Raw genomic sequence first — 26,119 nt, 5'->3', positions numbered from 1 at the left:
TTCTCCTCCTGAAAATAGGAATTGGGATCCAGATATAGTCTGTCAATCTTGGCATGTACTTGGAGCTGCAATACATAAATTTAAGAGCTGTCCAACAGCCTTATGTGACTGGGAAGCAAAGAAAGCTGGGACCTGAGAGAAGAATGGGGCAGACAGGAGAATGTAGGCAGCGGTGGAGTTGGGACACTGTGTGGCTGGCTCCTGCCTTCCCGTTACCAGTGTCAGCTTTCCCTGAGGTTTAACAGCCCGTGGGTTCTAGGGCACAGCCCTGAATAGTGCTGTTATTAGTTAACAAGTTTCTCCTCCTCTTTCCATCTTTTCCTCTTTCTTAATCCTAGCTAAGTTATTTTTGATACCACCACCAGTGGGTCTTAATCCAGAACCTGTTGTAGATATCATATTTAGAGCCCAAGCTACAGTGCTACTGTTGGTGTGACAGGCCATTCCATGGAACAGCCACAGTGTAAGTGAGCACTTGATAATGAGATGCATTACAACTGAGACCCTATGGGTGGAACTCAAGATAGATTAACTTTCAATATACTCCTAGGATAATACTAATAAAGTAGTAACTCATTTATACTTATAAACTGCCTATTAGCTATTTATTAAGAAAGCCATATAATACTACATATGTTGAATATTGCTACATATATATATATATGTATAATATATCACATATAAACATATAATTCAGAATACTTATCCTGAATGGAACAAAGTAATGAGGTTTTCTTGTCATGACATAGCTCACATGCCAATAACATTTTGAAGTAATGAAATAGTTCTGAACTTATGAAAAAAGACAATGACCATATGAACTCATTAGCTATCTAGATAAATTTAAAGACACTAGGTTGTATAAAGATTTATTTCTAAAATACACTAAACACCAAATCCTTATTGAAATATCTATGAAAACAGAATAATGATGATTAAATTAACAAAGATAGCTTGCTATGTATTAAGAATTTTTAATGTATTAGTTCATTTGATCCTCTCCAAAGCACTCTGAGGCGATAATCTATGTCTGAATTACAGTGAGTTAAATGACTTGCACAAAGACGTAGTTAGTAAAAGGCAGAGGTGTTACTTCAACCTATATTAACTGTGGACCACAGGACTGGAGTCTGAATAAGAGAAGTAGGCCAAATGATGACTTCTAAGGAACACTGAAAGTTCTTGAAAACAATTTCATGGAATCAAGAAAAATGAACAATCTTCTAATACCCCCCCCTTTTTTTTTTTTAACAAAACCATTTGGATTATAAATGATCCTTACCTGGGGTTAGAAGGAGAAGGTGGATTCATTTCTTTCTGATAGTGACGACCTTGGTTGACAGGCTATAAAAGACAAGGCACTTGTGAGGGACTAATTGGCATAATGCACTTTACATATGCTTTCACATGTATTCTCATTGTTGTGATTTTTTTTCTTAAGAAGCAATCTGCAAGAAGAGGCTGAGTTTATTTTAAATAAAGTCAATGGCTGTTTGGGAGATCCAGCAAATAACAAAATGATGTAAATGAGAAAATAGTCATTTAACTAGATAGCATCGATGTTATAATTAAAGTTCATGTGTGGAATTATACACATTGTGGAATTTTTATGCTGTTGACATTGTTTGATATTTCCAGATATAGAAAACTCAAAACAAGATATCTTCTGGAATTAATGTTGCATAACAAATGCCAGCTATAACCCAGAGACCTAGAGATATAGAATATATATTTATATCTCAATGTTAGTAAATGTGTAAGAATAACATCTTTTATAATTAATGGAATTTTTCAGGTCAATCTTAGGTTAGTGTGATCATTTTTCCCAAGTGTAGAATGAAACCTCATGCATAAATCAAAGCAGTGAAAAAAACAATGCGAAAATTTAACAAAAATGTGAAATTTCAACTTTTCCCTCTACAAAACCATCAAAAAACAGAGTCAAACAATGATATTCCATTTAGCTTTAAACACTTATCTCTAACAGATGTTTGTTTTTCTCTTTGGTCCTATAAAAGAAGAAAATTCGATCATATTTGACACAAGTTTCTTCTCAAACATCAGCTCCAAGTATTTTCCTTATGTAGTTAACAATCATGTTAACTATAATAATAAGATTTTCATCTTATTAAAGGTTTAAATTTAGTATATTTTGAATTGCATTCGAAGGACTTTAGTTATTTCTTTACCCAGTGGGGATGGCATTAAGATTTTCTTATCCATAATGTGGCCCCACAGGGCTGATCTCAACTGGGGAAAACAGTGTTGAAATATTGAGCACATATCCTTTATCTTCCACATATTCCTTATTTAAATGTCCCCTAAAATATTAATGATGTGGGTGATGGGAATTCTTCAGGATAAACTATCTTCCTCAATAAATAATCTATTGGAAGTGTTCTTTTAATTTAATCAAACACCCTGTCTGATAATCACAGTCACTTAGCCTATCTGTGATGTACCGTGAATTTAAATGTACTCAGATAGTTTGGTAATTGAACCAATATCAATGCATCACCATTTCAGTAATAAGAAACAACAGCTGGGAGAACAGTGGAAGGAAAAACATGTCATAAGACATATTTGATCTCTCTGGAGAAATAAGACTTTTAGCAATTTGCAAGTGAAATTTAGTTCTATGATTTAGGGTTTATTATTTCACAGCAAAAAAGAAATTAGCAAGCAAAGCGCCTGACTAACTCACACTGCTGCAGAAATACTACTGATAATACATTCATTGGTATTCATCTAGTATTTCCACTGTACTCGGGCCTCCAGTGGACTCTGCTTATTTACTTTCAGAGGTCTTTCCATAATTCTCTAAGCATCATAGTCCTGATATTCAGCCAAATTCCCATTTTCTTAATTCTACACCATTAATTCTATTTACACCTGTTCCAGACCTTTATTTCAAATGACTAACTCCATTCTCTGGAGAATAGAAATGGCTACAGAATCCAGTCTCATTTGTGACTTAGCTCTCACTTAACTACACCGACTGGCCCCATTCCATGTTTGCTCATGCTTATATAAATAGATCCAACGCTAGAAGGAGTAAAAGCGAATGCAATCAATGAAAGATTCATATCCACAGTGATTCTGAATTGTTAGAAAACAAAGAAGAAATAACCAGTGGAAACTTTTTGAAGGAGTAAGGACTGCTGACATGAATACATAGAAAGGTAAACAAAATATTCAGTTAAAATAATTATTGGCTATGGGACTCAGTCTGAATGTATTACTCCTTAATTTTTACTGTTGAAAACTAACTACCGAACTGCATCCAAAAACAGTTCATTCACTAACTTAACTTTAATAATACTACAACACGGTGGAGCATTGTGATTTATAAATATAACTGCTGCAAACTAACTTATAAACCCTAACTGCTAATGATCCAGTTTAAAAGTGAAGCAAGTCTTTCTTCAGAGTGGATGCCATACAAAACTGGGTGATCCCAATTTTCTTATTCTTTATATGTCTCCCAATTTTATAATAAAACTCAGTGACATGAGTGACAATGACATAACTAAAAAGTTCCAAGATAGTTTAGTTCCATAACTTTGTTTTGATTCTTTGAAAGCTTTCTTTTAGATAAAGTCTTTTTGTTTTCCTTGGCCCAAATGAAAATGAGAATGTGCCTAATGGTTTCTAAAAGCTCTCCAAGCAAAGTGGGTTGGGGACAATATGATGGGCTATCTGAAGTCAGATGTCTCCATCCACAAGTAAATACATTTTTACACCTAGGCAGCAGTAAACTAATTTTGCCTCTTACTATGTAGGTGACATCCCATAAAAATCCAAGTTTAAAAATTCAGTTTTTTGGGCCCTCCCTGGTGGCGCAGCGGATTAAAGCACAGCACAAAGAAGCTTAAGTCACTTCCGCATGAGTTCAATCCCCGCCTGCCCGGGAGGAGATCCATATGGCGAGGCAGACCTCTCTGACCTGCCCGCTGCTCCCCTCAGCAGTGTACTTCGTTGATCTGCCTGTTCTGCTCCCCACTCTGTCTCTGGTGAATCCTCTCACCCTCCGCATCTCTGGCTTGTACCCCAGTTCTGTACGAATAAATAAATAAATCTTAAAAAAAAAAATAAAAATAAAATTCAGTTTTTGATTTTGGAATTCAGCCATATTTAGAGAATACCATAAGATGAGGCAAGGGAATAATAACAACCAATACAAATAACTGTGACAGTAATAATAATAATAATAAGAAGAAGAAGAATGGTGATTGATATTGAGGATTTATTCTGTTAAATTTTTGTATTATCTGTTTTGGTCCTGATAGCAATTCTATGAAACAGATTAACTTAATAGCTCTACCTAACAGAAGAGGAAATTCAGAAACTGTGCCAACCAGAAGGTAGTGGAGCCAGAATTTGAGCCCTACTGATTCCACTATGTATCCTCATACCCACTAGGTTATAGTGCTTAATCCAGGTGGGGGAAGTTTCACCTAGAGTAAATACCTAAGGTTTTGAATAACAAAAAATCAGTATGTTTATGGCAGGGAAAAAGAATTGTTCTAAAATGCATTTATTTGAAATATAAGGCTATCCTCTAACATAAATTATATTCTTTTGATTTCATTCTCATGACATGTACATATATACTAAAAATTAAAAAAAAAAAAAGTTTGCTGGCCCTCTCTGGTGGTGCAATGGGTTTAGGCACAGCACTGCAAGGCTTGAGTTCAGTCCCTAGCCAGGGAGATGACCCACATGGCCGGGCAGACTTCTGCCTTGCCTGTTGCTCCCCTCAGCAGTGTTTGTCAATCTACCTGTTCTGCTACCCACTCTGTCTCTGATGAATCCTCTCACCTCCCCATATCTCTAGCCAGTGCCCCAGTTCTGTATGCATACATAAATAAATGCTATAAAATAATAAGTTTGCTACAAAACTAAATTTGGAACAAACTAAAAGATCATACTAAGAGGAGGAAAGTTTATTTTACGGGGTGACTTTCATAGTCACTAAACACAGAACAACTCGCGCATTTCAATATTTTCTCCTGACAGCATAGATATTACACTGATTCTAATATCAGTTTTCGTATATCATTTCTATGGTGGTATGAGAACATCTGCTCATCTGATTTATTTGCAGCGTAGCACAGTCAACTACTTACCTTTTCAGCTTGGGAGGATTAAAGGAATACTCATTACACCCAAAGAGTGCTGAGAAGTTAATGAATCTGTACATCACAAAAAATTAAGACCTATTAACTTATAAAGAGCCTGAAATGCCAGTATATTACATATTGGACACACAGCAGGTAGCAATCATCCTGTAAAGCGCTGAGCTGATACGCCATAGAGCAAAGAAAAGGAAAAGATCTTAGAAACTGAGGACCTGGTCCTGTTGGTGGCACTGTTGCTATGCACAAGCTCAGGAAGACAGCACTCACATAACTACCAGAAGCACAAGAAGCTTTGCTTTTCCATGATCCAGCCGTTAGAAATTTTGGGGTGAGGGAGAGAAGTGAAGGCTAAATAAAAGAGCAGGAGATAAGATAATCCTGCTGTGTTAAAGGTAAAGACAATATTTTTATGTTGTTATAGAAAACCTATGAAAATGGCAATAATGTTGCAAGGTTAATCAAGACCATAAATAACTTGTCTGAGAACCTCACCATATGTTTGTGATTTTATTAAGTCCGGTTTTTCTCCAAATAATGTGCTCTGCAATGTGCCATATTGATGGATGTATATGATGGTTTTTTTTTTTTTTAACAAGCTGAGGAGACTCATGTGCTTGATATTGGAAAAAAGGAAATTCTCAACTTCAAGGACTGACAGCTTTGGGGCATTTGCTCATAAGGTAGCATGCTCACAAAGCATGCATATCTTGAATCCTGTTTAGAGATGGGTCAGAAAGATATGGAAATACTGACTGAAATACTGTGATAATAAAGGAGTCTAATGGTGAAGCTCTGTGTTCCAATGTTTAAGTTTATCTCAAAACAAGTATAACAGAACTTTTGTCCACCATTATTGCCTTTAGTGGTCATAAAAAGAGAAAAATGTTTTCTGATCATTCAGGTGACCCTTTGAGGAGAATAACCTTTGAGGAGCAGCAGATGTAGCTAGTATGCACTTCCTCTGTCAGGCATTGGGCACATGCCAGTCATTCAGATCTCACCAGGCCAGTCTGAGGAAGATGCTCTATTCTGCACATTTTGCAGGAGGTCATGCCACTGACTGGATTGGGCTCAGGTTGCCTGATGGAGAATCCATATTCTTTTGCTCATCACATGAAGCTGTGCTTATAATAGCTATTCCTTTTCCTTAAAATGTGGTCCCCTCACCTTCCATTCACACACACACACACACACACATACACGACTGGTTTTATGTTATTATAGATGAAAATGCTTCATTAAAATAAAATTTATACATTTTGTGGGAGTGGAGTGAGGAATGGGATCAAAAACAGTGAGTGGGAGGAGGGAAATGCACTGGATAATGGTGATGGCACATGGGTGATTTGGTGATGGAAACCCAAGGGGATTGCAACTGAGATGGAAAAATGCACAAAAATATGTAAAAATAAACTATTATAAAATTTAAAATATTTATGTAAGAATCTATTATAACTAACATCTAACTCCTTCCCTAAGGCTGCCTAGAGCCCACTTCTGAAACCAATCTCATGAGGGCTACTCCTTAGAGAAACCCTCCAAAATTGATTACTTGTAGTCTGTTTTCCACAGAAATTGTAAAGTATTGTTTTAATTGAATTTGGTTCTAAGTTAGAAACTTTGAAAAATTTGTCTGTCAAAGGCCAATGGATTTCTTAGTAGGCTTGATTTATTTAGCAAGAGATGCCTACAAAAGCCAATTTGCGATGAGAAATATGGCTACATTTAATTACACTTTTAAATGACTAATTTATTATATCTAAACACCTTTTAAATAGGACATATTACTCTGAATTGTACAGATCCTGTGGAAAGCTGAGGAATCAAAGCTTGTAGTAAACACAATAGATTTTGCTAAAGACTGTGTTCTACTCCAAAAGGGCTTTCTGGCTTCAGACTGCAATGTGTGTGAAGCTGTTAGGCAAAGATGCTGAACATAATGTGACCCTTCCAGACTTCTGTTTTTTTTTGTTTTTTTTTTTTTTTACTATTGGTCATCAGATCCTGCCCAGAGGGAAATTTTCCATTTTGTGTTCAATGAATATCCATTTATCAAATATGTAAAATACTATCAGCATCAGGGCCCTCCCTGGTGGCACAGTGGGTTAAAGCACAGCACTGAGAAGCTAAAGCCTCTTTAGTATGAGTTCGATCCCTGCCCCGGAGGTGACCCACATGGTGCAGCAGACCTCCTGACCAGCCCACTGCTCCCCTCAGCAGTGTACTTCGTCAGTCGGCCTGTTCTGCTCCCCACTCTGTCTCTGGTGAAGTCTCTCACCGCCCCTGCACCTCTGTTCTGTACTCCAGTTTTGCATGCAAAAATAAATCTTTAAAAAATATTATCTGCATCATTCAGGATTTATTTCAGCAAAGCAGATGTTTATTTAGGAATTCTGATGAAGACTATTTTAGAGTAAAAAAAAAGGAAGGTTTTTATGTTATTGATTAATTCATTCAACCAGCGACTGAATAGCAGTGAGTGAATGTGCCCTCATGCCAACCTCTGCACTGTGCATGGTCTTGCCTTCCAGAGGCTCACTGTTGGGTCTGAGGGGAGGGCTACTGTAACAATGGTTACTGGTATCATAAATGCTATTATTAAGCATGAAAATAATGGTAACCCAGAGAAGAAAACAAATAATTCTGTACAGGGTGGTTGCAGGTTGGGAAGGGTTTCATGAAGCAGTTAGCTCTCAGTTGGATTCTTGGAAAATAAGGAGTGTTCCTGGTAGATAAGAGGATTAGAGGGTCTGAAGGTGGAAAGATCATAAGCAAAGGCATGACCTGAACAAAGGCCGGGGCAGTGATGGGCAAGCCATGGAGCTGTTAAGAGTGTGTTCTATGTGAATGTTGGGTGCAGGGTGGGTAGAGACAGCAAAAACTCATTTCAAGTTATGTTCAAACTGATGGAGAAAAATAGATACTAAGAGGAGGTTATCTTGTTGAGAGAGAAACTCTACTCTCACCTGCACAGATTTAATTCTGTCCCTTGTCAGAAGGTTGGAATTTTTATTTCTCCCTCTTTCTATATGGTAAAATTGCACTCGTTATTGAATTCTGGCTTTCTTGGAACTTCTTTGTGAAAGCATCCCTGAGAACAACAGGCAGAATTAGTTGCCCCCTCTCACGTGCTCCAAAAGTCTTTGTTCTCCTCCTATCACTCACTACCCTGAGTTACAGTGAACTGTTTACTTTCTGCTTCCCTTCAATATGGAGAACAGTTTAAGGTTCAGTAAAGCCTTATTTGAATCCCTAGCACAGTCCACAGCATATCATATCTATCAAAAAATATGTGGGATAAATTAATGTGATACAGACCAGCTCAGCTGTGGTGAGAGTGATTCTGGAGAAATCCCTTGCTCTTACAAAAGGATGGAAGAAGGGACATAAAGGGATTTGGAGCTAAGTTTTGAGGGACATTTAGGTACAAGGCACAAGTAATTACAATGGGAACTAAAGCACAGATCACAAAATAGGGTGTGATGAGAGATGAGGCTAGAGGAAGGACGTGTTCTCAAATTAAGGGCAGATCTGTATGCCCAAGTATAGAATCTGGGAGTCATGAAAGAGGGGGGAAAAAGATCAGATTTAGGGTTTAGAAAGATCACTACTATGAATAATCACAACAGCAATCATAATAACAACAACCAGACTTTACTTATTAAATAGTATGTCTCATATACAGTGACAAAGGTCTTATAAGGATTTGGATCCTGGCAATTTTATTTCAGAACATATATTCCTAATCATCAGCCTACAGTGCTTGGACTGGAGGTCCAGAGATATCAGGAGACTTTTGAGGGGATCTGGATGAAAAATAAATATCAAGTCTATGGTGTTAGGTAGTGAAGGTTCAAAAGTAAAATGGAGAGAAAATTCTCAGAATTTGAGACCAGTGGGGCATAGGAAATGAAGGAATAAGAGAAGTGGAGATTTCTTCTGAATTTCTGGTCTGAGGCCAGAGGGGATGGTGTGTCATTTGCTGAGATCTAAGAAATGCAGGATATTATTATGATAAAGTGATGAATTCTTTCATTTCTTCTTTATTGCTGTCCCTATACAGCTTCTAAAGAGAAAGTCATAGGCTCTCTCTTTAAATGGAGACCACGATGGTTCCTGTAAATTGCTCTATTTAAACTCTATATGAGTAACAAGATACAGAGTTCATTAAGGAATACAATTTTCCATTTGGTGATAGCACCAATATTAGGATAGATGAAATTTGATGAAATAATAAACATATCTTATGAATACCAAAGGTAGGCTTGCTTTTCAATTATTTCTCTATCTAAAAAACAGACTATCTTCAATTTCTCATACGGGGGTTATTAAGTTCATTACCGGTGGGGTTATTTTGGTCTGTATACTCCTACAGTGAAGTAGTTGACATGCAAGAGAGAGACTTCAGTCCCTGCCAGAACAGGACAGTGATGAGAACATGGTATCCAGGGCAACCAAGAGTTCAGTCTTTTCAGTCCATAAATAATCATTCCTCAGCTTGCCCTTTGTAGTGCTGGTCTCCCAGCTACTTCATGACAGAATGAGCTCTTTCAGGAGGCCACTGTTCTCTTTTTTACTTGCAGTTTAAATGACTGCTGAGGAATATTTTATAAGATGGGCAATATTTCAATTCCACTGCAAATTGCACTGGCAAAAATCTCCAACTTACTCTTATGTTCTTAGATCTTGTTATAAATATATTCTGAAAAACCAGCACAAAGGGTTATTTTTTTCTGGGAGGTTAAGGCCTCTGTTGGAGGTCTGGCAAGGTCAAGCATACTTGAATGTTTGTTTCAATGAAAGCACAATGAAGGCAAGAGAAACCTGGGGGGTGGGACTGACACTAATGAAAAATTGACATAATTCCTGCCCCCCGACCCCCAGCTCCTTAGAGTCAGTTTAAATTCCTCCTTCATAAAGACAAGTGAGTTCTCTCCAGAGCAGAAACTTCACCCTCCACTGGCAATCGGTAGCACTCATTTAACAAGTCACATTTTAGGAGTCACCGTATTATGGTGGTTAGTAATTCACACTTGTAAATCTAACCAAGCTAAATCTGAGTGACTTTACTCAAGGGTTTCAACTTTCTCGTCTGGAAATTGGAACTCAACAGTGTTGGCCATATCAGATGGCAGTAAGGATATATTAGATAACACACTTGTTAGGCCAAGTGCCAGGGCTCTGAGATTGCCAAGGTCTACACAGACATTGGAGACCTGGAAATCAATTGGCTTTAAAATACTAAGAGTTCATTTCAAAATTGATAAATATTTAATAAAACACTTAAAATATTCACTGTCACTGCACTTAAACTTAACCTTTATATAGTTATGTATAAATATCAGTCCAAGTTATACAATTTTGGTTTCTTCTCAGAACTGTATCATTAAAAAAAAGAGTTATTGGGGCTCTCCCTGGTGGCACAGCGGGTTAAAGCACAGCACTAAGAAGCTAAAGCCAATTCCACATGAGTTCGATCCCTGCCCAACCCGGAGGTGACCACATGGTGCGGCAGAGCTCTCCTGACCCGCCCGCTGCTCCCCTCAGCAGTGTACTTCATTGATCTACCTGTTCTGCTCCCCACTCTGTCTCTGGTGGATCCTCTCACTGCCCCTGCACCTCTGGCCTGTACCCCAGTTCTGTGTGAATAAATAAATAAATCTTAAAAAAAAGAGTTACATTTACTATTGGATAAAATGTAATTTTAAATATGCTTGATCTCATGTTGAATGTGGTCTTAGAAGTAAACGTTCTATGGGCTTATGGAGATCTAAAATGTCTCTATGTGCTTAAAGAGATGGTAGCTCTAATTACCATAATTATAATAATGACCATGAGATGTCTTATGCTATATAGAATGTTCTGTTGAAGTTTCTGCTTAGTTTTTCTAAGTCATAAAACCCTTGATGATGAAATTTTGGAAAAGTACTAGAAATACTGAACTTTGCTCTGGGTTCTACCACTGATTCAATGAGGGAGCTTGGGTACAGACTTTGATTTCTTCACCTGAAAAACAGGAAGACAGTTGTCTGTTTCAACTCCTTGGACAGTTCACAGACAGGATGAAAGGTCATATTTAAAAGTAATTTCTATATAGAGAAATGGGAACATACAAGCTACTGAAATACCTGCATTGCCTCTCATGGCCTTCAGACATGGACAGTGAATATCTGGTACCATCTACAGAAGGTTCTTTTCTACCCTAATATCTGAACAATATTTAATACATCAATAGGTTTTTTCCTTGTTGATCATGAGTCATGTTGTTTCAGGAATATGTAACAAATATTTAGTTATAATCACTGAGTGCCTTCTACATGCCAGGGTTTATAGAAGCTGGAAGCTGGGAATGCAATGGGATATGCAGAGTCTGCAGTAAAATTATTTTCTTTATGTATCATCAGATAGTTAACACACATTATCTGAAAGTAAGTAAGAGACTATAAGAAAAGACAATGCCTCCAAGCCCAAAACACTATTTCAGAATGGGCTCTCAGTTTGTCCAACAGGAAACATTCTCCTTCAGGCCCTAATTTTCCTAGGCAATTCTGGCCTTTGTTGCTCCCTGTTAAGGCAATAAAAGGAGATGTGAAGCTTGGTACTCACCGGTGGCAGGCAGGAGTTCCAGGTGGTTGTGTCATCGCTGCTGGTACTTATGCTGACATTACAGTTGTCAACCTGGGATGCACTCAGGCCATGGGAAGCCCCAGTGTCCTCCAGCTCTTCATTCTGTTGCCTACGTAAGCTTGCTAGCATTTGTAACTCAGATTCACTCATCTGGCTGGGTTGATAATTTCTCCAGTCATATTCCTGAACAAGAGAGAAGAAAGTGACAAAGAGTCGGTTGGCCTTTCTTAATTTTGGTCTACTGTCAAATGGTACTTGTCAGTCTTAACCTCTTCAAAGTCTTCCCACTCACAGAGGTTAAAGTCTTTAATGTGCTTTAATAGGATGCTTACCTTACCTGCCTTACTTGTTGATTCTGCACCTAACCCCTTAGCCATACTATCTGTTATGGTCCTCCAAAGCATCAAACTTATGTGCACTTTAGGGTCTCTGCACAAGCTAGTTCCATGGCCAGGAACTAACTGGTTAACTTTTTAGGTCTCCATTAACTACCAAATTATGTGTCCTTTCCTCAGGAAAGTCTCTGGCAACCACAAGCTTGGTTGCCTCTTGCATTATGTGAGTACATAAATTCTTAAGTATTTAGTTTTTGTCATTACTGCAGTTACAGAATTGTTTTTAGAGCTCACAGGTAGGTTATGAGTTCTACAAAGTAAAGCACCATGACTATCTTATTATATTTCCCATGGTTGGTATGTGAAGATTGACTAGATAAAAATTCAAAGCAGTTATTTTTTTAAAAAGAAAAACTGTTCTCCATTAAAATGCAGTTTACCAAGGAATTGAGGGATTACATCACTGTGAAAGTTATGATCAAATACATTCAGCTTAGAGGAAAGCTGAAAATGACCAATGCTATTAAAAGCCATCCAATAAAATGAAGATAAGATGGGAACATGTAAGGTCTGAAACCCAGAAAGACCTTGCAGCTACAATAAACACTTACATTGAGAGGGACTTTATTATATATGTGACCTATTGGCATGTGGATTACTACTACAAATTTTTGGAGGTTAATAAAAATACTCTTTTCAGTAGAGGGTGAAATTGGCATATGGAAATTTCAAACCTTTCCTTTCTCTTTGGCTTAAACTAAAGTATATGTAAATTTCAACATTGCTTATGAGCTGTGTGATTCACACCCAGAACTGGCTTATAACTTAAAAACAATCTTGAAATTTTCTTCTATATCTGGAAGCACTGTTCAAAAAGGTTTCTCCATGACACATTACAATTTTTTAAGTATTCCATCCTCTACATTTACTTTCTTAGAAGACCCTTTGAGACAGCTATAGCCTTCTCTTGTTTCTTTTCTTTATGTGTTCTCATAGGGGCATAAAAAAATAGAAAAATACAGTTATGAAGTTAATTTTTGTTATTCCTTTGACAATATAAGTTTTTAATATACCATTAGTAGCATCATGACTTGAGGAATGTAAAAACTTGCAATCTAAAAATATGGCATAGAGAATTCTGAAAAGCTGTTGGGAGAATGCACTGAGACTCTTACTGTTCCTAGTTCAGACAACTTGCCACCCTGAGAAGCCATGCAGCTGCTTTCCACTCCCATCCCTGTCCCAGCTCCCCCTCCCGAAATGAATTTATTTTTATATGTTATGACGTTTCTGAAAGTACAATGTAAAGCTATTACAGAAGTGTTCATATAAAAAGCAAACTCTTCAACTTTTGGAAAATCTTTTTTTCCTAAAGTGTCCCACTAGAGATTACACAGCTAGAATAACAAGTAACAAACATACACAAGAAATGAATAGAAAGTCAGTGAGGCCAACTGGAGCAAAATAATCTCCCCCAAAGGCACACTACAACATGGATGAACCTTGAAAACACTGTGTTAACTGAAAGAAACTAGAGACGTAAGGTCATAGATTATATGACTTCATTAGATGAAATATCCACAATAGGCAAATATGAGACAGAAAGTAAATTAGTGGTTACCAGGGGTTGGGATGAAGAAAGAATGGAGAATGACTGCTAATGTATATGAGTTTTTGTTTGTTTGTTTTTTGGAGTGATGCAAATGTTTTGCAGTTAGGAAGTGGTGATGAATATAGAATCTTAAGTAAACAAACCAACACACCCTCTTGAATTTGAAAATGAAACCAACAGCTAAACTTCAGACTCAACAACAAACAGTGCCAAGAGGTCTTCCACTTTGGCTTTCTGTCAAAATGAACTAGATGTTTGAATGTGTCACATAATAGGTGTGTTGTTTGGCTTATCATTGCCAATGCTATGTTTTTTATTGAAAAGGGAAGTTCATTTTCACAATTTTTCTTTAAGAGAAAGCTTTAATATGTATGCACTGTTACTGATTTATCCACTCAATTTATTTATTTAACCCACCGCCTGTAGTATGCCTGAGGGGTACCCGCAGGGGTTCCAACAGAAAAACATGAGAGAGCGGTAGTTAAGTCAGACAGCTCTAGTGTGGGCCCTAGTTCTACCATTTACAGGGAACATGTGAGCGGGGAAAATTACTTAACCTCTCTGGGCTTCAGCTTCTTCATTTGTAAAATGGAACCACAGCGTATATACCTCATCAGCTTTCCCATGGGATAAGTGAAATGGTATATTTCAAATATTGAGCATAGTACTGACAAAGAGCTAGATGAAGGGACTCTAAATTTTTGGTTTGTATCTTTATGAAAAACTGTTTGAATACATATCTTCTAGTATACTTATTTACAAATTTAACACTAGTACAGCCATATTAAAACAGTATGTATGTAAGTAAAACATATACAAAAATAAGAATTCAAATAATTGAATAATCAAATAAATGGAAATAACTTAAAATTTTTCTTCCTGAAGTCCCATGAATTTTCTTTGGCACAAATCTTCTGTTGTGAGTATGTATGTCTAAGAAGACCACTGAGTTGGCAATCAACACACAATTATTCTTTCCACTTATTTTCTGTCTCCCTCCGTCCAGTCTTTCATCCATTCTGTACTATTCTTGGAACTGGGCATATAAATAAAATAAGGTAACTTCTGTCTTCATGGAGCTCACAGTCCAGAAGAAGAGACATGATAGGTCTTATAGAAGAGAATACTACGATGTGTTATGGTCAACATTATAACAGAAATTTGAATAATACTTGAGGAACATAGAACAGAAGGGTCTAGCAGCCCAGCAGAATTAGAGAAAGCATCACAGAAGTCTAAAGTTGCATTTGACAATAATTCAACTTGTTGACAAACGTAATGGACAATGACAAATGTAAGTATTGCAGCACAGGCTGGAGCACTAATACCTGACTGAACATTATATCGATATGTAGTGATTCACTCACTTATCCCATAGATACTTACTGAGACCCTATTATGTGCTAAGCTCATTTAGAACTGTATATTTCCATGATTTTATTTCATACAACAGTAAAATGTATTCTGACAACACACTGGAAGGGGGCAACCACAAATGAGCAGAGAGAAGCAACTCTCTCCAGGGTCATGAATAGAGCAATTGTGGTAGAGACAGGTAATTAACTTAGTCTCTTGATACATTCTTGATTTTCATTCTCTTAAACCATTTCAAAATCACCAGAAAGGCTGAATCGCTTATTAATTTTTTTTAAAGGTTTGCAATAAAGTCTTCACATTAAAGTGGACTCCAACACAAGATGTCATCTAACTAAATTATGCAACTGCTGAGAGGCAAAGTGCTTTATGTAATTCTGTCTCTGAAAGACTCAAAATATTATGTATAATCCAATTTCTTCATCACAAAATATCCTTGTAGGAATGAAGGGAAAGACTATCAGATTTTTTTTTAAAGAATGAAGCAATGTGCTCAGGCTATATACAATTAAGCTGTGATCAGATTCCCATGTAAGACCTCTGCTTGTGAAACCATTCAAACTGTTCATCTTCCTTGATCTTTCCCCAGACATTATTGGGAGCCGAAGGCAGTGAAGTTACAAAGGCAAGTAAAGTGTGGCCCCTGCTTTCACAGGCTTTACAATTTCTAGAAGGACAATTAAGAGTTACAAGAAAATGAATATAAAATGAGGTAGCATATTTTGAGGTATAGTATCAAATAGTCACATAAGGGCACTGATAATGATTAAAAGAAAAGCTGCTAACTCCAGGAAAATTGTAAAACATAACAAACAAAAATAATTTTTTAGCTGATACCCTTTGCCTAATCTCTCTTCTGTAGATTTTTAAGACAGAATAGCTTAATTAGTTAAATATCTTCCTATAGAAATTGGTGAACCTCAGTGAGAACAGTTCTTCTGAACTGTGCATGATGCGGGTTAAATTTACAGTGGAGCAAAGTTAAGACACAGTCAAGTGATTAAGATCAGATCAAGAGCCTCATTCTATTCTAGTCTCTATGGATGGGAAGGTAATAGAACTGGAAGATAATTGGGTCATTATTCTCATTCTGGAGCCTACAAAACCTGTGAAACTCTTTCTGAATCAGGTTTGCATTGAGAATGCCTGAGTCATGGCAAAGGGGACATCCTCTTGGAAATACTCTAAATGAGAGTCTACCAAACAATCCTTGGCACAAGTAATAGAGCAAGACACAAAAAGTGTTACTACAAAGGGGATAGTGGTTGTTAGGGTATAATATAAAAAGCAATGAGAGAAATGGAGATATACCAAATAGTTTGGAATTTCAGAAAAGAGAAAGGTCAGTTTTTGTAGGATTAGTCAAGGTTTTATGGAGGACATGATCTCGAAGGTGGACCTTGATGTAATAGCATCTTGAAAACACGGGACAAATTAGAACAGAACTTCTATCAAACAAAGAACTAAAGAAGGCTATACATACTAATATGTTACTGTTTTAAAAGTAAAATCAGGGTCCTCCCTGGTGGCGCAGCGGGTTAAAGTATAGCACTAAGAAGCCTAGGTCACTACCGCATGAGGTCGATTCCTGCCTGCCCCAGAGGAGATCCCTCAGCAGTGTACTTCGTAGATCTGCCTGTTCTGCTCCCCACTCTGTCTCTGGAGAATCCGCTCACTGCCCCTGCATCTCTGACCTGTACCCGAGTTCTGTATGAATAAATAAATCTTTAAAAAAAGTAAAATCAGCAAGACCTGTTCCAAAGTAATAAGGATGAAAATTACAAGAATTTAATTTAAACCTTGTAAGACCAGTGACTTTCACTTCCTTGCCCATTTTATTAAGTTTAAGATCTTACCAAAGGGCATATTCCTAATCATTTCTAAATGGAAACTACCAAAATGCCCACCAAGAATGCTAAGTATCAATAAATGGTGTGACGTCACATAGCGGAATACTATTGACATATAGCAGTGCTGTATTGAATCTCACAAATTAAATGCTAAGTGAGAGAAGTGAGAGAAACTAGACAGATGAGTGTATACACTGGTAAAACTAGTCTCAGGCTAGGAAAGTTGTGAGAAGATAGTGATAGGAAGAAACAGTGACAGGGAGGGAACACACTAGGGCTTCTGGTGTACATTGTTCCTTTTTTTGACTGAGGTGATGTTCAGATGGATTTGCCCTTTCGCAGACATTCATCGGGGTAAACGTGTCTGATACACGCACGCACTTCTCTGTAATCAACAACAGCAAAGATTAAGACTCAAGAAAATTTTTTCCTAAGTAGTGGGTTGTTGGTAGCTCAATCTAGACTGTCTTAGTGAGAAAATCAATCTCCTTCTCCCCTCACCCCCCACCCTACTAACCTCTGGCATTTTGTAAAGGTGGCTGGGAGGTCAGTATCATTGCTCGTTTCAAATTTGTATTTTTTTTTAACTAAGAGTCTTGAAGTACAAATAGAAAGTTTTGGAAATTTTTTTGAATCCCAACATGACCACAAGAAAAGTAGTAGAAGTCCATTCACCAAAATCAATTTTACACTTTAACTAGCATTTTAATTTGAGGATTAGTTTCTTCCCTATTGCTGTTTGCAGACAGCATTTAAATTCTACATTGACATTTTAAATAGCTGTAGTAAATTAGTGTTCCCCAAGTAGTATTCTTTTAAGACTTGTTGCAAATTCCTGAGCTACACATTCTACTGGAGAATTTGCTCTGATCCATCGGGGACACAAGACTCCTAACAATAAGGATGAAGAAAAGAGCAGCTAGAAGAGACACATACTTGAGCACTTAACTCATTCCCAATATGGTAGTTCTCAGCATGTGTCTTCACTATGCAGAGGGGTAAATCAAAACGTAAAGACCAACCACAGTACAAAGTACAACTTGTAAATGATTACTAAATTTAATGGATGCTATGTCACCTTAAAAACATAAACCAGCGCCCTCCCTGGTGGCGCAGCGGGTTAAAGCACAGCACTGAGAATCTAAAGCTGCTTCCACATGAGTTCGATTCCCGCCTGCCCCGGAGGTGACCACATGGTGTGGCAGACCTCTCCTGACCCACCCGCTGCTCCCTTCAGCAGTGTACTTCATCCATCTGCCTGTTCTGTTCCCCACTCTGTTTCTCGTGAAGCCTCTCACCGCCCCTGAGCCTCTGGCCTGTACCCCAGTTCTGTATGCACAAATAAATAAATCTTTAAAAAAAAAACCAAAAAACATAAACCAGGAGCAAGGTTAAAAACATCAACTGTTCAGTCTGAATTGTGTTTATTTCAATGGAGTCAAATGGTTCTCACTGTGTCTAGACCCAATGCTACCTCTGAAATATCTGTAACAAACATCTATAACATGTGCCCTGGAGACACTTCACAACCCTGGCTCAGTCTACAAGTCATTACTTAGGCATACTAATCCTTTTAAGGGTGTTTCTGGTAGACAACTCTTGGGTAATTTAATACAATAGTGGCAAAATTCTTTGCAGAGAGATAACTTTGTATCGTATATATGGTTTTTTCTTGTTTTGTTGGGGGAAAGCAGAAGAGACATTAAAACAATCTTTATCAATTATATATTGAGACATCCATATATCTACACACATGCATACATGGGTACATATATCAATGCATACATACAATTGTATACACATGCATATATGTATATACATACACATGTATATTAACACATGTGTATAATACATGATCATATACACAGTATATATGTAGAATAACCTTTTAATCTATGACCTAAATAGAAACATACTCCATACATTTTGCTTTGTCAATTTTCATAAAGAAGTCTCTGAAAGGTTAACTTATTAATTTTAAAGTGAGCTGAAAACAATTAATAGTTTTCCATCACCTGTCTTCTGAGCAGTGTACTTCCATAAGTAGAAGGAATCTAATAAAACCAAATTGAAAAGATATTTTATTATATTCAAGGACAGACCATTTACAGCATATCTAGCCACTCAGTAAATGGTAGTTTAAAATATTAAAGAACCAAGAATTACAGAAGTACTGAGGCTGCTTACACAAATGTAAACAGAAATCAACTGATGTTGCTGGAATGATAAGATAACTTAAAGTTTGAACTGTTCTAGAATAAAAAACAATTTGGTTTTACTACAGTGAGTGACTGCTATATCAACATATACACATTTCTTCCTATTAAAATACTCCAAAGATTGAAGTGGCAATAGAAGTTAAGTTCTCAAATGATCACAGAATTTCTTTAGTGCCTTTCAGTGGGAGTGGGGTGGTTCTGTGGTGGTGGTGGTAGGTACTTTAGCTTTTCTAGCCCTAACCTGACACTTTGCTTTGGCACTTACTGGTTTTGAACAAGCTTTAGTCTCTCTTTTCCTGGTCTGTGAAACAGGGATAAAAGGTAAGTCCTTTTGTGAGGAGAGATGGGGGCTGGAGCTTGAGTGTAAAGCACCTTATAGAGGCCTGACACATGGCAACATTCTCAATCCTTAAAGACACAAACAAGCTTCTTAATCAAAGACCTCAGATCTCAGTGTGTTCAGGAAATAAGAGTCAGACTAGAGCTTCTTAAAAAAGTAGGAATATGGCAAGTATGATTTGCTCTTATTCAAAATAAGGGAAATTAAAACTTTTAAGAAGTGATTTCTTAATATTTGGCTAACAGGATGCCTCACCTTAGCACTGGAATTTGGAAAATTGACAATGAAATGTTATGATGTGTTGGCTAAAAAAATCAATGCAATTTCATCAATAATTCTGATATCTCTTATTTTTGGTAGTTGATATTCAATTTCTAAAACTTTAGAGAATTTGAAATTGTTCCTCTTCATATGAGTAACTGGCACATTGGTTGAACACCTAACTGCCCAGAAATGGAGTACAAAAATATGTTCTCTTAACTTCTGCAATTCTGTATCATCCCCCAAATTTTATTTTTCATACATTTCTAGCTAGATCACTTTGCCTTGGTCAATAGGAAATTACACACACTAGATATAAAGAAAGTGAAAGGAACAAGAAACTCTGTAGCATCAACATGAGCTGGATTGGAAGATATTCCAAAAGAAGGTGGTGTTAGAAGCAAGTTTCACCTGGGAAATTCGTATGCCTAATTCAAATACTTTTATTGGTAGCACACATTGTTGTGCAGCTTTAGTAATACAGAGACACTGAGAAGTAAAACTGAGATAGGAGACCTGGCCTTTTCAGAGACAAAGAAAAGTTGCAGTTTTAACAGAAAAAGAAATATCAGGCTCTTTTCTAAAGGTTGTTAGTTGGTAGGCATGTCAATTGACTAAATGAAGCATTCTTACTATGGCTTTCACTGTGGCATAGGAAATGCTCTTAGTCTTATCCAAGTCTGTCCTTTCGACCATGAAGCTATGCCTTTACATGTGAACATGGTGGGTGGCCTCTGTGAATGACTGGAGAGAGACCATACCCTGCCTCAGTGTATCCCTGAAAAAACCCAACATGTAAACCTGGCAGAAGTTATCTGTTAATTCATCTTATGTTCACACTCGACAAACTATAAACAGGAGACAAGAGGCACATATGGCTATCATATATTGAAAAGAACCAATACTTTCTTTCTAGAGTTTTATTAAATTTGAAAATGTTTCATTTGTTTTAGAATGCCAGGCATACTGGTTTATATTTTTAATTACTCAGAATTAGATAAAAGAAACTATTCTGCTGGATTATGGGCTAAGTGTGTCACATGTATTATCTCATTTAATAATCACATCAACCCTATGAAATAAATATTATTTTCTCCAAGTATAGGTTAAGTAACTGAGGTTCAAAGAGGTAAAGAAAAATGTCATTGGTCACACTTGCAAGAAACAAAGCCAGAACTCAAGTCCAGATCTGTGTGACTTGACTTGGTATACTGAACCATGAGGTCTACTGCTCTTGACTTCTTGTTCTGGAGAATGAAAATATAGACTGACTTGTCATAGAACCTACTGGGGAAGCTTCTGATGGTGGTGTGGGGAAGGCTGTAATTTCAGATGGCCCAGGGCAACATGTCAGTGGACACCTGAGGTGGAAACAACCAAAGAAGGCAGACTCACCTTAGGTGAATCCATACAGTTGGGCCAGGGTGATGAACATACTAAAATACACAGTGCAAACTGACCCCCAAACAGGTTTTTTTTAAACAATGCAACATTGTTGTAGCTGAAGCAAGTTGGCGGTCAGAAGACATTTCTGAACCCTTCAAACAATGGGGTATTGTTGGAAAGACAGCTGCAAATGGTATATTTGAGTGGCAAATTCAAAGAGAGACAGATGGCTTTGCTTTGAACAAAGACTATTATATACCCTAGAAAATGCAGAATTTTATGCAGTGGAACAATGTTTTAAAATTCTGAAATAATTTAGACATTCATATTTCTCTAAGTTTGTAGGGCACAAACTGCATAGAATAGTAAGCTTTTATTTCTAAAAATATTATGATGCTGGCCATGCCCTAACTAGGCTGAAGTTCATTAGGAAGGCAATGAAACCAACCCACTTATATTAGCCAAAGAAGATGGTCTGACAATAAAAGAATAAAACATTCTCACAATATACTATAGCCTGGAATATCTTTGAAAGTGCCCTTCCATAATTTGGTTTTCATTTTCAAAAATGAAAATGTGAAAATTAAACTCAAAAGTTCTATGTGATTCATTTTATGTAATTTTTTTTTACCATAAAAAGTCACTTTTTTTTTTCTAAAAAGAATACCTGAAATGTATAACCGGTAGGTATTTTGTTTTTCCTATGAAAATAACAATTCCTAAAAAAGCTCAAACTTTTTCTGGAGCCACAAAATCTGTTACAGACATTTTTTGTTTGTCTAAAGATGCACATAATGACATTTTTAGGTTTAAAATGATTCATTCCAAATTATTTGAATGCAGTTATACATGTGGAAAAGTTTAATTACCAGCTATCTACCTAGTTGCAATCTTACCCAGAGGGTTCTACTTCTTTCTTAATTAAAAATATTTGAACTTAACAATAGAGCTCTCTATTACAATATGAACATTACAAGAAAGAAGTTTACCAAGCAGTTTGCAAATCAGTTTCAGTAAATACAAATATTCCTTAAGAATTACTAATACTTTCCACACAGAGGATTGGAAAGTATTCTCCTGTACTTCCTTAACAGCCTTTAGTTCCCTTTGTCATCAAGTCACTTCCTGTTGACACATTTCAAGAGCAGAGTTTCAGTAGGAATGTAAACTTAAGATTCCCAATTGTAATACTTTGATGGCTAAGATTATGGCTCAGATGCACCAGAAATCTTCTGCTACCCAGTAAATGAAATGACCATCTGCCTGGTAGCTCAAGTTCCAAACTTGTGTCATCTTGGATCCCTCTTGTTTCCTCTTCCCTATATCCTGTTCTACCTCCACATATTCTAGTCATCTGTGACTTCTCTCCATCTCCACTCTCATTTATCAGAGTAATGCTCTGTTGTGTTCTCTTTCCATTCTTGTCTTGTTGCCTCCACTTTCACACAGCTGCAGGATCCTTTTTGAATGTAAATGTCATTGCCTTGCTAAAATCAGTTTGGAATAAACAACACTCTTCCTCGAGGGCTTTCCTGAACTTAAACTATCTGAGCCCTGTCGACCTCTATTACCTTGTCCTTCTCTAAATTCCCCTTACCTACAGATGAAAGTTGTATGGGCCTACTTAATTTCTCAAAATGCCCATTTTAGCTTTGTACCTACATTCCTGATGCCTAAAACACTCCCATGTTCTTTGCATGATTGGCTTCACCTTAAACTTAAAACACCAGTTCAGAAGTCCTCTGCTACCCAAGAGGACTAAGAACCTACCATTCTGCCCTCTTCTGCCATTCTGCAGCATCACCCTCTTTTTTTTCTTCACTTCACATGTCTTTATCATAGTGTATAATCACTTTCTGTCCTTACTTGTTCATTGCCTGTGTCTTCCAATAGATGTAAGAGAGAGGTCTTATCTGTCTTATCTTATCCTGTCAGTGTATCACCAGGAGAGTATCTGGCTTGACAAGTGGTCAATAGAAGAGGTGCTGTTCTTATCTAGAATCAGAACCAGGATAGCTCCATATCCTATCACCTGGAGGCCCTTCACTTTAAAAATCCAGCTCAGGGGGTAGAAACTCACATGTATGTTAGTGCTCTGCATGTAAATTCCATGAGTGCTAACCAGCAAAGACAGTTTCCCACCTGCATTCATATTAGTATCACATGGACTTTTAGTCCTAGGGTAATTCTCAAAATTGTCTTCTATTACCAAGTATATTTCCTATGAGTCATACCATCAGAATCCTAGGCCTGACTGAGTTCATCATGTGTCAGGATTCATACTGGGGTTAAGAATAGAAAGCTAAGAATTTAAGTAACCTGAAGGAAAAGTTTTCCTTTCAAATTAAATCCATTTATGGAAGCAATTAGGTATGAAAAAGAAACAAAACACATCTAGTTGGCAAGAAGTAGAAATGTCTCTACTCACAATGACATGATCTTATATAAGGCACATCTTAAGGAATTTATAAAAACACTAATAAATGTTCGGCAAGGTTGCAAGATACAAAAGCAATATAAAAATCAACTGTATTTCTGTATATTGACAATGAACAAACAAAAATGAAATTAAGAAAACAAATCTATTCACAATAGCATCAAAAAGAATGAAATACTTAGGAATAAATTTAGCCAAAAAAGCAAAGATTTTTATATTAAAAAACCTATAAACCACTACTGAAATTAAAGACACAAATAAATGAAAAAAAAATGCTACAGATTACAATGTTTAATATTATTAAAATGATATTTCCCAAATTGAAATAGAGGTTTGATACATGCAATCACAATAAAAATCCTGCCTTTCTTTTTTGCCAGATGTTTATAAGATGATCCTCAGTTCAAATGGAAATGCAAGGGGCTCAGTATAACAAAAAAACAAAAAACAAAAAATTAAAGGAGGAAAAAAATTGTAGCACTCACACTTCCAGATTTCAAAACCGACGGTAAAACTATAATAATCAGCAACATCCCTGGCTGCCTATGACTATGTAGGTGCCTTTCTTTTTCTTTATCCTTTTCCTATTAAATCTGTCCTTTAAAAACAATCAGGCCCCGCAGCGGTTTAAAGCACAGCACAAAGAAGCTTAAGCCACTTCTGCCTGCCCTGGAGCAGATCCACATGGTGCAGCAGACCTCTCCTTACCCGCCTGCTGCTCCCCTCAGCAGTGTGCTTCATTGATCTGTCTGTTCTGCTCCCCACTCTATCTCTGGTGAATCCTCTCACCCTCCGCATCTCTGGCCTGTACCCCAGTTCTGTATGAATAAATAAATAAACCTTAAAACAAAAGCAAGAACAATCAAAGTCTATACTAATCAAATCAGTGTGGCACTGCATAAAGAGAGACATATAGATAAAGAGAACAGAATTCAGTGTCCAGAAATAAACCCTTATGTTTATGGCCAAATGACTTTCATAAAGGGTGACAAGACAATTCAACGGGGAAAGAACAATTTTTCAACCAAATGGTGCTGGCATAACTGGACAGCCACATGCAAAAAATACAGCTGAATCTCTACTTTCCTACATATACAAACAATAACTCAACATGGAATCATAGGACTAAAATTAAGAGCTTAACACTATAAAACTTATGGAAGAAAACAGTAAATCTTTGTGGTTTCAATTAGGCAATGTAATACCAGAACACAAGCAACAGAGGTTAAAAAAAACAGATAAACTGGATTTCATCAAAATTAAAACTTTCATGTTTCAAAGGCCACCATCAAAAAATGGAAAGAAAACTTAAGAAATGAGAGGGGGTATTTGCATCTCATAGACCTTATAGAAGATCTGTATCTAAATGCTTACAACTGAACAATGAAAACGTAAATAATTCTACTAGAAATAGGCAAGGGATTTGGATAGGCATTTCTCCAAAGGAGATACAAAAAGCTAATTAACGCATGAACAGATGCTCCATACTTTGGTCAGGAGAAATGCAAATGCAAACCACAGTGAGATATTACTCCCTGCATACTGTATGGTTTATATAAAAAGACCGACAATAAGAAGTCCTAACTAGGTTGTGGAGAAACTGGATATCCTGCCCTCCCTGTCTTTCCTCTCCCAGCACCTAATACATCTATACCTTCCTTACTGGTAGGAATGTAAAATGGTACAGACACTTTGGAAACAGATTGGCAGTTTTCCACAAAACATTTGTCCACATGAAGACTTGCGTGTAAAAATTTAGAATCTTGGAAACAACCAAGATTCTATTGAATGAAAAATGAATGAACAAATATGCCAACTCCATAATGTGGGTGGTTATTCAGGCATTAAAAGGAATGAAATGCTATAACATGGATGAACTTTGAAAATATTATGCTAAGTTTAAGACGTCGGACCCAAAAGATCACACACAGTATGATTACACTTGTATCAAAAGTCCAAGATAGGAAAAAAAAAATTAGTTTAGTGGTCACCGGGAGTTTTGGTAGGGGGAGGCTAGGGAGATGGGGAGTGACTATTAATGAATTTGAACTTTCCTTTTGGAGTGATTAAAATGATCTAAATAATGCTGAATTTTATACTGTGTGAACTAAAACTCAGGGGTTACTTAAAAAGTCACTCCTATGGGTTTCTAGGATCTAGAGAAAAACCCTTTTGTGGAGTTAATAAGCATACACACTCATTTGAGGAGATTTGTGCTCAGATCCTTAACTTCAAACATCAAGTGGAGACCCCTTTGGCTATGACCCTTTACTAGATCCCTTTTGCTATAACATGAATTTCCTTTTAAATGGTGTCTCTGGAAGAACACTCTATTCCCACTGCAGATTCACTTTGAAATGGGGCAGACTGCAGATGCCTTCAATACTTTTCTATCCTATTAAACTGAGATGATCACATTCACAATTGTGAGGCATATTGTAGTGATTGTGTGGGTTGTTAGAGATCAAATTTTGACATTGAGGTCAAAACTCTGTGCAAATAGGAAGCCATGCCTTTGTGCCTTTATTCCTTCACCA

General features: G+C 36.9%; 1 protein-coding gene across 4 annotated transcripts in view; it reads right to left on the bottom strand.

Annotated features, from left to right (window-relative positions):
- LOC101621854 (chromosome unknown open reading frame, human C3orf67) overlaps nucleotides 1-26,119 on the bottom strand; it is a 181,920-nt gene that overhangs the window by 44,092 nt on the left and 111,709 nt on the right. For 3 of the 4 annotated variants that reach the window (XM_004676021.2, XM_012720660.1, XM_012720661.1), the window contains 2 exons: nucleotides 11,748-11,951; nucleotides 1,283-1,344 (listed from right to left, as the gene is read on the bottom strand). In XM_004676021.2, the coding sequence (XP_004676078.1) occupies nucleotides 1,283-1,344; nucleotides 11,748-11,951 (266 nt within the window). The remainder of the gene's footprint in view (nucleotides 1-1,282; nucleotides 1,345-11,747; nucleotides 11,952-26,119) is intronic. The other variant, XM_012720659.1, reaches the window with a different exon arrangement.

Source organism: Condylura cristata, unplaced genomic scaffold, assembly GCF_000260355.1.
Source record: "Condylura cristata isolate star-nosed mole 26May11 unplaced genomic scaffold, ConCri1.0 scaffold00004, whole genome shotgun sequence".
Taxonomy (NCBI): domain Eukaryota; kingdom Metazoa; phylum Chordata; class Mammalia; order Eulipotyphla; family Talpidae; genus Condylura; species Condylura cristata.
This window is presented reverse-complemented; position numbering and strand designations above follow the sequence as displayed.